The sequence below is a fragment of the Eschrichtius robustus genome, chromosome 5, assembly GCF_028021215.1.
Source record: "Eschrichtius robustus isolate mEscRob2 chromosome 5, mEscRob2.pri, whole genome shotgun sequence".
In the NCBI taxonomy this organism is placed as follows: Eukaryota; Metazoa; Chordata; class Mammalia; order Artiodactyla; family Eschrichtiidae; genus Eschrichtius; species Eschrichtius robustus.
In genome coordinates this window covers 59,104,040-59,121,521 of record NC_090828.1, presented here as the reverse complement: position 1 = coordinate 59,121,521, position 17,482 = coordinate 59,104,040, and the positions used below count along the sequence as shown (strand labels likewise).

Below are 17,482 nucleotides of genomic sequence, written 5' to 3'. Positions count from 1 at the left end.
TTTTAGAAGCTCTTTATTTTTTAAATGAAGTAACTATATTCACAGGTAGCCAATATTATTCCTGTTTTGTATATCCTTCCAAAGATGTTCACATGGACATACACATAATATACATAATATAATATACACACATGCATTTTTTGGTCACTCTTTTCATAAATGGTAACATATACAGCATATATATACAATATGCTGTACACAGAGAATATGTATAAAATAAAATTCTATACCATGAAGATCATTCCCAGATCAGTAAACAAAACACTTTCTTGTTTTCTGGAGGATGGGGTGCTGAAGAATATCATTCTTTTGTGGGGCTACACCACCATTCACTTAACCAATCTCCTGCTGTACTGATGGGCATTAAGAAATTTCCAATCTTTTACTATTACAAACTCAGCTGCAATAAATAACCCTGTTACACAAGTAGCTTCATACATGTTAAACAGGATTTTGAAGCGTATCAAAATTTTACCAAGGGAAAAACAAGGTAAGATATTACCAGCAGAGGGAACAACTCAGACAAAGATCCAAAAGTGTAAAACAAGAATTAAGTAGCTTGATTTTACCGCAGTATAAAATCTATGGTGGGAGAATAGCAGTAAGGCATGAAGAAGGAAAAATAAACTGGAGCCTGGTTACCTGGACTTAATCCTGTAGTATTTTAATAAGGAGCGAGAAGAAATCAGAGTTGCGCTTTAAAATGACTACTCTATGGAAACACCCAAATATTCATCAAATGATGGATAAATAAAATGTGCTATATCCATATAATGGAATTATTCAGCAATAAAAAGGAATGTAATACTAATACATTCTACAACATGAACTCTGAAACATTATACTAAGTGAAAGAAGGCAGTCACAAAAAAATCACATATTGCATGATTCCATTTATATGAAATGTCCAGAATAGGCAAATCCACAGAAACAAAAAGCAGATTAGTGGTTGACTAGGGCTGGGGAGGGGGAAGGATTAAGGACAAATGGGGAGTGACTGTTAATAGATATGGGTTTAAGCGGGGTAGGGGGGGTGATGAAAACCTTTTAGAACTTTTGTGGTGATGATAAAATTCATAAATATACTAAAAACTACTGAATTGAACACTTTAAATGGGTGATTGTACGGTATGTGAATTATACCTCAATAAAACTGCTAAATAAAAAAATAATTATTCTGATGGCTAGATGGGTAGAGAATGGATTTGAGAGGGGTCAAGACTGGCAGCAGAAAAACCAGTTAGGAAATATAACTGTCTAGGTGAAAGATGATGAGGGTCTAAGCTAAGATACAGGCAGTAGTGACAAGGAGGAGAGATGGATTCAACAGATATCTGAGACGTAAGACCAATAGAAATTATTAGCTGACAAGATAAAGGAGTGATGGGAAAGGACGAATCCTGAGTCTCTGGCCTGGGTGACTGGATGAAGGGTTGTGTTACTACCTGTATTTCCTACTGATATGAGAACAGGAGGTATAAAAAGAAGAGCAGATTTAGGATAAAAGGTAAATTCCATTTCAAATATGTTGAGTTTGAGATGCCTGTACGATATCAAGATGAAACTGTCTAGTATATAGTTGTCTTCAGGTGCCTCCAGCTAAGAGGAAAGATCTTGCACTGTAGATTTGAGAGTCAGGAGTAAACAAGGGGTGGTTAAAACTATAAAATTGGCTGTGATTGTTTGGGAAAGCATACAGAGTAAGCAAGACATGGGCCAGGGATGAAACTCTTGTTACCACCTGTATGTTAGGAGCAGGCTAAGGATAAGGGTGTGTGTAGGGCAATTAACATTTTATTGAGCACTCCCTTTATGTGTTGGGCAGAGTGCGAGGTGGTGGTACTTGTTTCAAAGTCTTTATCTACACCATCTTATTTAGTCCTCATAACAATTTCACAAGTCAAGGCAACTGATATTAATCATTCTTAACTTATAGATTAGGACACTGAGGATCAGGGACATTAAATATTTTGTGTAAGGTCTCAGGGCTAAAAGTGACTGTGCTGGAAAAACAGAATCTAGGTCTGGTTTCAATGCTCATACTCCTCCTACCTCACCATTCTGCTTTCCACTACTATAATATTCAACACAGTTTTTCTGTACTGGACGTAGTAGACCTGCAAGTGGTTATTTAAAAAGCCAAAGATCAATGACACCAGACAGACGGTACATGATCAAGTGGGATAAAAAGAGTAAGCAAGGTGTGACTTTAGTCCCCTTTTAAGATCTATCTTAAATAGACAGGGAGTCTTCTTTGTACAGGACAGCAGAGCTCAGAAGCCGTGATCTCTGGGATTCGAAAAGACAACATCAGAATCTGCTGCGGGAAGTTATGAGGAAGCCGGTTATCGGTCTCCATATCTTAAAGATTTACATTCTAGCTGACAAAACCGAAAGAGCACACAGAGCCGCCCGTCTCCTGGCTGATGTACAATAGAATAAACGTCGAGGGCCAGCCGGGAAGGGACGAGAACGCCAGGGCTTTAGGCATGGAGAAGAGGCGACTGTCCCAGGGATCCCAGAGACACCACCACTCTCACCTCCAGGAACCCCTGGGAACCCAGGCGCCAAGGGCCTGCTCCCCGTACTCACTTTTTTGATGTTGGATTTGGAGGCAGGATGAAAGTCCTTCTTGCACATGAAATTGGCGAAGGATTTTCCCATTTTGGAGCCTGAGCTGGGGAAGGCAGCCGCTAGATCTGAGAGCAACGTAAACAAACTCTGCCGCCTAACCGGAACTACGCCTGCCGTGGCAGAGGGAACTTCCGGGGTCAAAAGGGACAGCTTCCGGCAATTAGCGCCTCTGCCGCTCCCTCTTCGCCCCTTCCTCCTTTCACTTTGGGCCCCTCGGAGGCCAGGTGAGGGGCGTGCACGGGGGTGGGGCGAGCATAGTAGTTGTTGGAAGCGGGAAGTCGGGAACTGCGGCGCGGCGGGGCCGAGGGGCTCCTGGGAGGGGCTGCTGGGAGGGGCTCCTGGGGGGGGGGCTGCTGGGAGGGGCTCCTGGGAGGGGTCCGGGTCGCGGCGCGGGCTGCAGTTCGAGTGCAGCCAGTTCGGGTGCAGCCAGTTTGGGTGCGGAGTGCGGGCTTGGTGGCGGCTTATCTGCAAGGAGGTGTTTGAAGTCCGAACCCTTTACTCTGTGAACTCCATTTCGAGTTACGTAAACTTTTCTAAACCAACTTTTTCCATCTGTGTTGCTAAAGTAGTAATTCTTGCCCTAACTGTAGCAGGTTTGTGAGGATCGAACGATGTGATGTGTCTGAAACCGCTTGGTGAACTAAAGCATATAGTAGAATGTCATAAGTAGAATGTCAACTCCAAAGGAACGAGGACTCTATTTTGTTACCAATACGGTGCCTGGTGCAGAAAGATATTCATGAACATTTGTTAAATGACGAATACATTTTAGGAGTTAGTAAAGGCTCTCAAGGCTTCCCCTCCTAAATGGTCTAGGTGTCTTCTTAACTAGGTGGCATGTTTCCTTAGCTTTCCTCATTACCGCAGTTAGCTCAGATCACCCATTGAAGCTTGATGGCTCTTGAAACTTCACGGTTTTGAGTGGACGTGGCTGCTACTGCTGAGGGGATCCACCAACCAAATCCTCTGGCGGGAGGGGGTGAGTGTGACGTCAAGAATAAGCCTTTTGTAAGAAATTGACTCTTCTGACGAATAATAACAGTAACAGCTCTAAGTGTCTGATATGTTCTAACAACTGAAAAACGCTTTACACACTGTCTTATTAAATTCTCGTAACAGCCCCCGAGATATTTACCGATGAGGCAGGAGACTTAGAGATTAAATAGCCTGCCAAAGTTAGGTAGTGGTGGAATTAGCTTTGGAACACAAATAGAAGGCGATCTAGGATATAAAGGTTGAAATTCACACGGAAAAGAACAGAAGCAATGGTGACCGCTCTGTTTCCATCATTGAGGAAAAAAGAAAAACCCTTAGGTGTTTCAGGCTGAAGTTGTTTCTTACTTGAGTCATTTTGTTTTCTTTTGAATGAATCATTTATTACATTTAAATCTGAAACTCTAAGACAATGTGCCATTCTGGAAGCAAACAAATTCTACTAAATTGAGGATTTAAGATTTTCCAAATTACAAATGAAGACATGATCTTGATATTAAATTATACAATCAGGATTCACAAGTTGAATGTGAACGTCTTCCTGGAAATAACAATTTGGAATTTTATTGACATGTTTTTGTATTTGTCCAATTCAGTGAGTCTGTTTCAAAATTTCAGTCTTATTAGTATTGTAACCAGTTCAAAAGAGACCCCTTCTTCCTGCCTTTGAGGAAACACTGGGTATATAATACTGTGACTTTTCCATAAGTTCCAGTGATGAGAATACAAAGATTAATAAGACATACTCTCAGCTCTCAAGGATCTCACTGTCCACTAAGAAGACATATATACACAAATATGGTCTTCATAACAGTAGAGCTAGGTACAGGTGTTCCCAAATATGGAAATAGTGAAAGGAGATTCAAGGAAGACTTCAGGAGAGAAAGAGCTTAGAGAGTAAATTTGACCTATAATCTAGAAGAAGGTACCTGTCATTCCTATTTTCTTACTAAATCTTGTAGTACTAGATTGATTCCCAAGTCATTTTCTTACTGATATGAAATTTGAAACTTTAATGAGTATCCTATGTTAGATATGGCAGTAATATCCCCTGGTCATCAAGTAAAACTCTTTGTTTTGTATATACTAAAAATGCTTTTCTTTTTATTTTGAATCTTCCATATGATTTTTAGTTTTAAAAAAAATGGAACCTTGTTCCTGTGACACTTTTGTGGCACTACCTCCAGCAACAGTTAATAACAGGATTATTTTTGGAAAAAATTCAGATAGACCCTGTGATGAAGTACAGGAGGTAGTTTATTTTCCTGCTGCAGTTCATGACAACCTGAAGGAACATCTTAAGGTAGGTGAAATGCATGTTTTGTTAGCAATATTTTTCTTTAAAAATATCATAAACAGGTTTTTAAAAATCATTAGCTAGCCATTTGGCAGAGGCTATAGAAGTTAAAAATTTAAGAATTTAAATTTGAAAAATAATTTGAATCAGAACTAGACTTCTGGTCTTTAATTTCAATGATTTGGAGGAATCTGAAATAACAATAATAAGAATTGTTAATTCTTTGATCAGATATTTGAATGCTTACCATATGCAAGCATGTCGAATAGGGCAAAGGGATTTAAAGCCTGCTGTCAAGACTAGTTCTGTCTTCCAGGAGCTTAGAGTCTAGTAGAGGAATAGGATGTGTATGTAACTAACTGCATTGTAAAAAAGGATGGTTTAAATGCTAAATTTAAGTAAGGGCAGCAAGTTGTGACATCAGTGGAGAAGCAAGTAATTCAGACTAGGAATTAAGGAAGGCTTCACCAAGAGTTGGGCTTTCAGCTGGAGTTTGATGGGCAAAAAGGATTCTGATTGGTGTAGAATAGGAAAAGTCATTCCAGACTCTGGAAGTAACAATTTTATCATCAAAAAAGGTTTTTTGATCCAGTGGTAACACTGTCAACACTATGCAATTTATGCAGTCATTTGATAGTATACAGGTCAATTAAAGGATCCTTTAAATTTTTTATTAAAAAAATCCATTTAGCATGGAACTTAAAAATTTCATACTATGCTTTTATTCCTAAGTTATATATTTTTTAGATTCCTTTTTATTGATATTCTAATACCAAAATATATTAAATATTAGACATTTTATGTATACAGTTGTTCCTCCACATCCGTGGGGGATTGGTTCCAGGAGCCCCTAGGATATCAAAATCCTTTGATGCTTAAGTCCCTTATATAAAATAGCATATAAATGCGTATAACCTATGCACATCCTCCCGTAAACTTTAAATTTTCTCTAGATTATTTATAGTAGAATGTGAATGGTATGTAAATAGTTGTAAATACAATGTAAATGCTGTCTAAATAGTTGCCAGCAAGTGTCAAATTCAAGTTCTGCTTTTTGGAACTTTCTGGAATGTTTTATTTTTCCTGAATAGTTTCAATCTGTGTTTGGTTGAATCTGTGGACGTGGAACCTGTGTGTGTGGAGGACTGACTTTACTAGGCCAATTTTTTTCTTTTGCTGAGATTATTTATTCATCTTGGGTCCATTTCTTTTTTTAATTATTTTTTATTTATTTGGTTGCACCGGGTCTTAGTTGCAGTAGGCAGGCTCCTTAGTTGCAGCTCATCAGCTCCTTAGTTGAGGCACGTGGGCACCTTAGTTTTGGCGTGCAAACTCTTAGTTGCGGCGTGCGAACTCTTAGTTGCGGCATGCATGTGGGATCTAGTTCCCTGACCAGGGATCGAACCCAGGCCCCCTGCACTGGGAGCATGGAGTCTTATACACTGCGCCACCAGGGAAGTCCCTTGGATCCATTTGTATTTTATCTCTTCATATTTAAGTCTCACCTATCCTCTAACAGTGGTTCTCATTCTTTTCACTGCTGTGGACATATTCGGTGATTCCCACATGTGACATGGGCATCTATGTATTTAAGGGCTACCATATGGAACTTACATCACCAATCAAGAAACACTGGACATTGAGTTTGAGATCTGTTTCCTTACACTTCAACTCAGATACATCTTTCTCTACAAAATGTTTCAAGATTCCACAACTAGAAACTATCCCTTTCCTGAGCTTCCATTAGCACCCCATCTTCACTTTTCTTCATAGTCTTTATACTTTATATTTCATTGTATCTTAGGTAATGTAGAAGTCTTAGTTTCTTGACAGCAAGATCCGCATCTGATTCATCTTTGAAACCAATATATCTCTTAGCAGAGTGCTTTATCGTAGGAGATGCTTAGCAAATATCTGAATGAATAAATGCTCTAGGGACAATTCTGAATATGTTTTAAGCGTAATGCCTCTATTATTGAAATTTTCAATTTAGTTATAATCTCTTTCATAATCGTCACGTCTTCTGATGGATTTTAAGATTCTAGACTTTGATAACTTTTCTTTTTTGGTTTTATTGTTGTTGCTATGACTTTCTCTACAGTGTACTTACATAGAAATTGATCAAGTTCCTGAAACATATGCTATTGTCCTTAGTCGCCCAGCTTGGTTATGGGGGGCAGAAATGGGAGCCAATGAGCATGGAGTTTGCATTGGGAATGAAGCTGTATGGGGAAGAGAAGAAGTTTGTGATGAAGAGGCACTACTGGGCATGGACCTTGTCAGGTTATTTTTTTGTTATATTTTTGCACTGTAGAACTTGTCTAAATTTAAGATTTGTTGTAACTCTTAACATGTTTTATCTTCCCTTTTTTTTTCATTTTTTGGACTTTGATACTTTATAGTTTGTGTTAAAAATGCTTCAGAATGCAGGCATGCAATTTCAAGACTCTCAAATATCATTAATTAAGAGAAGGGAAGGAGTTGAAAATTATGATTCATTGGAAGTACCTAACTTACTTTATCGACTGTAACTAATTCTCACAGTCACCTTATGGGATATTATTATTATCCTAATTTTACAGATGAGATACCTAAGGTTCAGAGATAAAGTGATTTGCCAATAAACTACCAAGTTGTAATTTGAACGATGATCTTTTTGACTCCAAATCTTTGTTTTCATGAGTCCAAACTGACTTCGCTACTTCACAAGGAATAGTTTAGACTCCAAATCTTTGTTTTCATGATTCCAAACCGACTTCACTACTTCACAAGGAATAGTTTAGAAGTTGGATTTCAGTGTATCTGTTAACTTGAAAGGATTTTTACTTGGAATATAAACACAAAATCTCATGTGCATGAAATTATTTAAGAAACATAATGGAAATTTATTTTAATCTGAGAACTTTAATATTTTTATTTTAGACTTGGTCTTGAAAGAGCTGATACAGCTGAAAAAGCCCTCAATGTCATTGTTGATTTATTAGAAAAATATGGCCAGGGTGGAAATTGTTCAGAGGGCAGGATGGTATTTAGCTATCACAACAGTTTCCTGATAGCTGATAGGAACGAAGCCTGGGTTCTGGAGACTGCAGGGAAGTACTGGGCAGCAGAAAAAGTACAAGGTATGGACAACTTTTCATGATTTAATTTGTTTTACAATTAATAAAAAAACCTCTTAGTTGCAGACATTGCATTTAATTGTTTTTCAAGATTTATACTCCAGTGCAATGAAGGCGAAAACTGAAGGGGAAATGAAAAAATTTGAAAGAACATACATTGAAAGAGCACTATAAAGGGCTTTCTTGAAAAAGAGGAAAAGGTGGTGTTATCTCTTTTCAATATATATGATATTAATTTCATATAACCTGTATACATTTTCTGTGCAGTAGCTCTTGGCTGTTTTATAGTACTTTTTCACTTTTTTTACACCCCTCCCCTTTTTCACTTTTTTATGAAGTGAAACCATTTCTTTACCATTTTTTCATGTTTTAACTTTGGGCTGAACTCAAACATTTTATCATGTGTGGTTATGGAGGTGAGGACAGGGTAGTGTTATTGGGGATTGGTGACTGTGGGTTTAGTCGTTAGAAAGAATATATTGATACAATAGTAAAGTATAAAAATTTGATGTCATTGAGTAAATAACACAGTTGATTGTTTTAGAATGCTTTGCTTTTTTTTTTCTTGATTTCTTTGTAACCATATATTCCTCTCATTTTTCAAGTGAGGAAATCCAGAGATATGAAATGATTTACTCAAGGCAGTGAATGAGAGACTTAGTATGTAAATCTTTCCATCCTGACTCTCAGTTCAGTATTCTTTCACTAGAGTACAACCTTGTGCTTAAGCATGATCATGTACTTCTTGTGTAATTACCTCCTGGATCTCATAGTTTTACAGGGGGGATAAGATACACATGTGAAAATATTAAATGGCAAGTGAATGACACACACACATATATGCTATGAACATTTAGAGAAAGGAAAAGTCATCGTGAGCTGGAGAAATTTGGGAAGTCTTCATGAAGGTAGCCTTGAGCTACCTTTGGAGGATTTGTATGTTATTTTTCAAAACAGGTCATTGACAGTTGTTTTGATGGACATTTTATTTTATATTTTGCATATATGTTTATTAATACACAAAACTGAATTTAGACTCTTTTTATTATTGTGATAATTGGCCTGATTATACCATTAATTACTTTTTATTTTGTCAAGTGTGCTACATCCAAGAGAAAAACTAATTCTGTTGAAAAAGATAGCCCCACCGAGCCATCCAAAACAAACACCTTCACTGAGTCTGATTAACCAATTGTAGATTAACTTTGCCAACTTGTTTCTCTTCCTATTACTAAATTAGCCCAAGAACTAAGTAGTTTAACTATAGGGAATTATCTACTCGATGGAAAATTCCTCTTCTCTGTCTTTGATTCTATCATGACTTAAGTCTATTTTTGTAGTAAGAATATCCCAAGTATGATTTCATTAGAGTAATTAAATTGATTTCTACTTGGCAGACTATCATTCTAAATCTGTTGTAAAATGTTATTAATTTTCATTTATCATGATCGATTTCATTTATTCTGATCTGTTTAGAACAGACTTTTATTGTTTCTTCTGTTTTGTATTTTAGTTGAAAATTTTGTTATAACTTAGTGCCATGATATTTTTAGAAGCCTTATATTTCTGTTCTAAACTTACTTATGACTATTTTTTAAACAGTAATTCATATAAAAGACTAATATCTAGAATATATAAAGAACTGTCAAAACTCAACAGTAAAAAGACAAATGACACGAAGAGACATTTCACCTATAAGGATATACACATGTCACAAAAGCACATGAAATGATGTTCAACGCCATTAGCCATTAGGGAAATGCAAACTAAAACCACAATGAGATACCACTCTACCTCTATCAGAATGGCTAAAAATTTTTAAATGACACTCCCAAATGCTAGTGAGAATGTGAAGGATGGTACATTGCTAATAAGAATGTACAGTCACTCTGGAAAACAGTTTGGCAGTTAAAAAAAAACCTTAATATGCAACTATTATACAGTGCAGCAATTGCAATCTTATGCATTTATCCCAGAGAAATAAAACTTAAATGCACACAAAAACCTGTACATGAATTTTTAGAGCAGCTTTTCCCATGATACCAAAAACTGGAAACAACCTAGCTGTCCTTTAACTTGTGAATGTTTAAACAAACCATAGAATGTCTATAACATGGAATACTAGTCAGCAATAAAAAGGAATGAATTGTTGATACATACAATAACCTGGAATAATCTTTAGGGAATTAAACTGAGTAAAAAAAGCCTAAAGATTGTATATTATATGATTCCATTTATATGATTTTCTTGAAATGACAATTATAAAAATGGATAACAGATGGTTGCCTGGGGTTAATGAAGCGGTGGGCGTGGGAGACAAGTGGGTGTGGCTATAAAAGGGCAACACGAGTGATCCTTGTGATATTCTGTACCTTGACTGTATAAATACCAGTATTTTGGTTGTGATATTATACAAGATGTTACCATTTGGGGAGACGGTGTAAAGGTGCGTAGCTCTCTCTTTAATTCTTACAACTGCATGTGAATCCATAATTACCTCAAAATAAAAAGTTAAATTTAAAAAAATAATTTATCTATTTGAGTATGTAATAAATAGATGCACATGGTACATTGAGAAGCCTATATTTACATTGAAATAATGATTAAGAATCATAATGTACAGAGATAGATATATTAGATTAAATATTATTTTTCTTCTCCCTTCCTCTCTTCTTTGAAAATAGAGGGAGTTCGTAATATTTCTAATCAGCTTTCTATAACAACCAAGATTGATCGGGAACACCCAGACATGAGAAGCTATGCTAAGCAGAAAGGTTGGTGGGATGGTAAAAAGGAGTTTGATTTTGCTGCAACATACTCTTATCTTGACACAGCCAAGATGATGATTTCTCCAGGCAGATACTGTGAAGGCTACAAGCTTCTGAATAAACATAAAGGTAATTTTAAATAATATTAGAATGAAAATGGTATTTTGTGTAAATATAATGTGGGTATAATAAAGTCTGTTTTTTGAAAAATTATTCTAAGTAAGATATAGTTTTATTAAAACTGAAAACAGGGAATTCCCTGGTGGTCCAGTGGTTGGGACTCCGTGCTTCCACTGCAGGGGGCACGGGTTCGATTCTTGGTTGGGGAACTAGGATCCCACAGGCCGTGTGGCACAGCCAAAGGAAAAAAGAATTGAAAACATTGTGATACTGTAAGCTGTTTTTTGAGATGAGTGAAGTGCTATATAATTGTGAGACGGTAATAATTTTTTCTGAAAGACAAGTTCAGATTTGCAATCCTCAAACCCTTTTTTCAGTTCTTAGTAATATTCTTAAAGCCAAATTTGGATTACTTTTCTTCTCAGAGTTCATTGGAACATGGAGATGGTTTTCTTTGACTATTGCTGCTGCTTCTTTCATTTATCTTTTGATAGTACCCTTATTGGTTATTTTCTAATTTCAAAAGTTATATCTATAACTTGCCAAGAAGACAAACTGAGCAGATATAAGAATTCTCCCTTTCCACTCCTAAACTCTAGAAATGTTGAATAAAATATTTAAACATTAAGGACATATATAGATAGGTTTAAACACAAGAAGAGGAAATCACTAGGTACCAAAAATGAAGAGAGAACCCATAGAGTCAGCAAGATTTGAGGTGTCTCTTCTCCATACAGTCCTCCTCTCTGTGTCAAAGAGGGGATTGTGGACCACGTATCATCCTTAGAGGCTAGTTTTAACACCCATGAGAATGTAGGTGCCTAGCTGAAAGACCTATTTGGGGAGCAGGAACTGGACTAGTTACTAAGATTAGTACTCTGCTCCATGCCGAGTCCCAGCCTGGAATTGAGCTGTCTGCTGTCCCAGGCTATGGGTCAGTACATTCTCTTGTGAGTGACTGAACTCTGAGCTACATGTATTTTGTAGACTCAGCTGAGGCTACCTGTGCTGTGTTGAGAAACAAACTGGTTTGGAACCTGCAAACCACAGGTATGCAGAATTCCAGCATACCTGTGTCTCTATGAATATATGACAAATACTCAGGTTTTACTCAAATTTCCCATCCAGATGAGAAATCTGCTATAATGAATCTTCATGTAACTGCCATTAAAAACATGGACATTCAGATGAAAGGATGTAGTTTCTACATTTATTATGGATAGTTTCTATTATTATGTCCTCAAGTTCATTCATCTTTTCTTCTGCATTATCTAATATGCTGTTAATCTCACCTAGTAATATTTTCATTTCAGTTATTATATTTTTCATCTCTACATGTTCTATTTGGTTCTTTTTGTATATCTCTCATTTCTCTATTCATTACCTTCATGTTTTTCTTTAAATCCTTGAGCATATTTAGCCGACAGCTGTTTTATAATAGTTGTTTTAACATCCTTGTCTTCTAACTCCATTATCTCTGTAATTTCTGCATCTGTTTCTGTTGACTTGATTTTCTTCTGGTTTTGGGTCACATATTCCTGCTTATTCATATGTTTAATAATTTTTGATTAGATGATGGACATTGCAGATTTTAATCGTTGAGTTCTGGATTTTGTCTTATTCCTTTAATGAGTATTGGACTTTGTTTTATCAGTTAATTTCATTATTTAGGGAACAGTTTCATCTCTTTTAGGCCTATTTGCTTTTCTAGGGTAGCTCTAGAGTAGCTATTATACCAGGGCTAGTTTAGTCCCACTAAAGGCATGTGATCTTTCTGGGATCTCTGCTGAATGCCTTATGTATTAAATGAGATCTTCTTACTCCAGCTAGTGGGAACTCAAAAGATTCCCAGCCCTGTGTTAGCTTTATGGATTTTTTAAAACCTCATAGTTTCCAATAATTGCTCTTTCCTTATAATTTGTTCTTTGTTTGGTCTTGTGGAGTTTCACCCTATGTGTGTGTGCAAATTGGTATTCAGCCAGAGGCTCAATGGACCCTCTGTACAGGTTGCTAGAAATTTTTTGAGAGGTAGCTTATTCCTCTTTGGTGCTCTGCTTTGCAAATTCTACCACCTTGACCTCCCTGAACTTCCACCTCTGTTTCCTCAACTTAGAGTGATCTTTGGGCTATGTCTGGGTCTCCCTCCCTGCACTGTTGTCTGAAAATTGCCTCCAACATCACTGAGCTCCTGGAGTCAACACAATGGTAGGGCTTACTTTATTTGTTTCCTTTCTCTCAGGGATCATAATCCTACATTACCTGTTGTCCAATATCCAAAAACAGTTTTATATATTTTGTCCAGTTTTCTGTTTGTCTACAGTAGAGGGTAATTCTAGACCCTACTGTTCCATCATGGTTGGAAGCAGAAGTTCTATTTACATTATACTGAGTGTTTTTTGCAGTATAGAAGAGAAATGCAATTCATATCCAGTAAGATATGTTATTATTTTGAACTGCACACAAGCACAATTACTGGACATTCACTGAGAGTTAAATAAATAGATGATTAGTGTTTACACACTTTGCATTATGCAGAAGTTCTTGGTTGATTGCTACATAGGTTTTACAAGTATTTAGTAATATTTGGGGAAATTGATTGAATTTTTAAATATGGGCTAGGAATACATTATTATTTTTTCCATTTAAAATAATGGGTTGTAGGCTCTTGCTATTCAGTGTTTATAACAGTTTAGATTCAGGTAAGGAGGCTGTATCTATTTTATTAACCACCCATATGGAAGCCTTCATTATCCATGGTCTGCCAGGACTCTACCAGAAATTCCCTTTGAAGATGATTTCACAGAAAAAAATTAGAAACACATGAGCAAATACAGTACTAAAAGAGAAACAATTCATAGACCCAACAAATACAGGAAATTCACACCCAAGAACAAATTAGCTGATTTAAATTTAGCTAATGATTAAAACTTTCAAAGGTATTTGATAATGTTAAGGAATTATTATTTAAAAATTCAGATGTGGTAATTGTATTTTAGCTATATTTATAAAAAAATTCCTTTTGTATAGATACGTACTGAAGTATTATGGATGAGATGATGTGACTGGGATTTTCTTCAAAATAATTTGATGGGAGGGATTTGATAACTGTTGAAGCAGTAATGAATATTTGAGGATTCATTGTATAATTTTTCTGAACTTTTATATATTTAAAATTTTCTATAATAAAAAGTTAAAAAAATAAAATTAAAATGTTCAAAGATATAAAGGAAGGAATGAAATCCATAAAGCAAGAGTAGGAGATTATGAAAAATAAACAGATAAATTTGAAAATTCTAAAATGTGCAGAAATTCTAAAAATGAAAATTACAGTCACTGAAACAAAACCAAAATTGAACGTTGTAACAAATGTTCAAAGTTAAGCATTTGGAAAATGCAGGTAAACAAAGAGGAACAAAAATTACTCATAATAAGTACTCAGCACTCACTTAACATTTAAATATTTTTAATTGCAAAAGTAAAATGTATCATTGCTAGCAGATATTCTTTGTAGCCATATTTCCCTTTATACATATACAGCTTATTTTTTAAAATAAAAATAGGTCAATACTGAATATATTCTACTTTAATCCACTTTTTAGTTGATGGTATATTTGGAATATCATTCAACATCTTTAGTTATCATTCATTTGAAATGTTTTAAAATTTCCCTCGTGATTTCTTTTCTGACTTGTGGATTATTTAGAAGTGTGTTATGAATTTCCAAATATTTGGGGGTTTCCTAGATATCTTATTGTTATTGATTTCTAATTTAATTCCACTGAACTCAGAGAACATACTCTATATGACTTCAGTCCTTTAAAATTTACTGAGACTTATTTTATGGCCTGGCATATGATCTATTTTGGTGTACAAAATATGTACCTTGCACTTGTTAGGTATAGAGTTTTATAAATATCAATTAGGTCAAGATGGTTACTGTGATCATCTACATCTTCAATGATTTTTTTTTCTTGTTGTATATATTACTAAGAGAGGAGTGTGAATATCTCCAATTATGTTTATGGAATTGTCTGTTTCTCCCTTTAATTCTGTCAGTTTTTGCTTAATATATATTAAAGCTCTGTTATTAGGTGCATACACATTTATAATTGTTTTGTCTTTCTGGTGAATTGGCTCTTTTCTTCATGAAATATTATTTCTCACTGTTAATACTGTTTGTCTTGAAGTCAACTTTAGCCCAGCTTTCTGTTTACTGTTTATATGACATATACTCACCTATCCATTTGCTTTCAAACTATCTGTATCTTTATATTTAAAGCACATTTCTTGTAAAAAAAAATATGGTTTAATCTTTTTTTTTTAACCATTCTGATAAGTTTTGCCTTTTACTTAGAAACTGTAGTTCATTAACATTTAATGTAGGCTGGTTCTGGTTCCAGATAAGATGCTGTAAGTAAACTCAATCTCTTTTTCTGAATATAACCAAAAGCGTGGAAATATTGTATGGAACAGTTATCTGAGGACCTTTAAATGTAAAAAGGAACAGGAAATAGGAGAAAGAAACCAGAACCCAAAGTATGAATTCATCCAGCAGTGAGTTTCATGGTTTTTTTCCTTCCATATCACTTGGCCTGGTTTCAAACCGTATGATTCCTGGAACTATGCACTGGGTGTGGACAGAAAGTGGGCCCAAAATCTCATAACATAATGTTATAATCTAAATGATACAATCCAAAATTACCCAATATATGAAAACCAGGAAAATCTCAACAACTTGGAAGGGAAAGGACAATAGATACCAACCACAAGATGGTCTAGATGTTGGGATTATCAAATGAAGACTTTATTCTGTTATTTTTTTTGATTGAAGTACAGTTGATTTACAATGTTGTGTTAATTTCTGCTGTACAGCAAAGTGATTCAGTTAAATGTATATATATATCAATATATATATATATTCTTTTTTGTATTCTTTTCCATTATGGGTTATCACAGGATATTGAATATAGTTCTCTGTGCTATATAGTAGGACCTAGTTGTTTATCCATTCTATGTATAATAGCTTACATCTGCTAACCCCAACCTCCTATTCCATCTCTCCCCCAACCTTCTCCCCCTTGACAACCACAAGTCTGTTCTCTATGTCCATGAGTCTGTTTCTGTTTCGTAGATAGGTTCATTTGTGTCATTCAAATGAAGACTTTAAAGCAGCTATTTTAAGTGTGAACACTCCCAATATGAATGGGAAAGTAGAACATCTCAGCAGAGAAATAGAAGCTATAAAAAAGAACTGAATGGAAATTTTATAATTGAAAAACACAGTAACCAAAGTAAAAAATTCCTCTGATGGGCTCAGTAGCAGAATGGATATGACAGAGGAAAGTATCAGTGAATTTGAAGATAGATCAGTAGAAATTATCTAATATGAACACAGGGGAAAAAGATTGAAACAAAGAAACAGAACAGAGCCTTAGGGACTGTGGGATAATACCTAAACATCTAGAGTCATAGAGTCTTAGAAGGAGAGAAGAGTGTGATGCAGAAAAGTTTGTAAATAAATAATGGTTGAAAACTTCTCAAAATGGCAAAAGACTTAAATTTACAGATTCAGGAAAGTTAGCAAACCTCAAACAAGATAAATGAAAAGAAATCCATGCCTAAATGCACAAACTGCTGAAAACCAAAGACAAAAAGCCTTAAAAGCACCTAAAGAAAAATAACACATTATATATAGGTAAAAAATGATTTCTGTGTGTTTTTCATTATAAACCATAGATGCCTAAAGGCAGTGAAACAACATTTTTAAAGCTCTGAAAGAAAATAATTCTGTATCTAGACAAAATATTCTTCAGGAATGAAGGTGAAATAAAAACATCCTGACATGGGAAAACTAAGAGACTTTGTTGCCAGTATTCCTGCTATAAAAGAAATGCTAAAGGAATTTTTTTAGATAGAAGGGAAGTGATAGCACAGCAAAACATGGAACTTCAGGGATGAAGGAAGAGCCACAGAAATGGTAAATATTGGGTAAATATAATACCATGTTTCTCCTCTTAAGACCTTAAAAATATGTTTAACAGTTATAAGCCAAAATTACATTTCCTATAATACACATGATAATCACAGTATAAAGAGGGGAGTACATATGGTGTTAAGGTTTCTACATTGTACTTAGAGCTGTAAAATATTGATTCTAGTAAACAGATAATTTAATTACGTATATTGTAACCTTAGAGCAATATTTAAAAAGCTATGTAATAAGATACAGTAAAAAAAAAAAAACCCAACACATGAATTAAAATGGAATACTAAGAAAATATTCAAAAAGAAGGCAGGAAAGGGGAAATGGAAGAATAAAAATAGAAGCATCGGACATAAAACAATATAATATAGATCTAAAGTTCAACATATCTATAATTACATTAATTGTTAAATGGTCTAAGCATACCAATTAAAAGATGAAGTGTGTCAGACTGAAGTAAAAAAACAAACAAACCACGACTCAGCTATATGCTGTGTATGAGTGACTCACTTTAAGTAGGCGAAGGTAAAAGAATGGGAGAAGTTATAGCATGTAAACACTGATCAAA

The 17,482-nt window shown here is 35.3% G+C and overlaps 2 protein-coding genes across 10 annotated transcripts in view; one reads left to right on the top strand and one right to left on the bottom strand.

Moving 5' to 3' along the window:
* The window catches only part of CIR1 (corepressor interacting with RBPJ, CIR1), a 39,867-nt gene extending 37,125 nt beyond the window's left edge, over nt 1-2,742 (bottom strand). The window contains exon 1 of the mRNA XM_068544902.1: nt 2,593-2,742. Within this exon, the coding sequence (XP_068401003.1) occupies nt 2,593-2,664 (72 nt within the window). The 5' untranslated portion in view covers nt 2,665-2,742. The remainder of the gene's footprint in view (nt 1-2,592) is intronic.
* A 30-nt stretch (nt 2,743-2,772) lies between these two features.
* Nucleotides 2,773-17,482, top strand: part of SCRN3 (secernin 3) — a 39,104-nt gene continuing 24,394 nt past the window's right edge. For 3 of the 9 annotated variants that reach the window (XM_068544898.1, XM_068544897.1, XM_068544896.1), the window contains exons 1-5: nt 3,174-3,613; nt 4,761-4,930; nt 7,026-7,207; nt 7,847-8,046; nt 10,728-10,940. In XM_068544898.1, coding sequence (XP_068400999.1) covers nt 4,772-4,930; nt 7,026-7,207; nt 7,847-8,046; nt 10,728-10,940 — 754 coding nt within the window. In that variant the 5' untranslated portion in view covers nt 3,174-3,613; nt 4,761-4,771. Of the gene's footprint in view, nt 2,859-3,038; nt 3,153-3,173; nt 3,614-4,760; nt 4,931-7,025; nt 7,208-7,846; nt 8,047-10,727; nt 10,941-17,482 lie in introns of those variants that run through there. The other 6 variants (XM_068544892.1, XM_068544893.1, XM_068544895.1 and 3 more) reach the window with 6 other exon arrangements.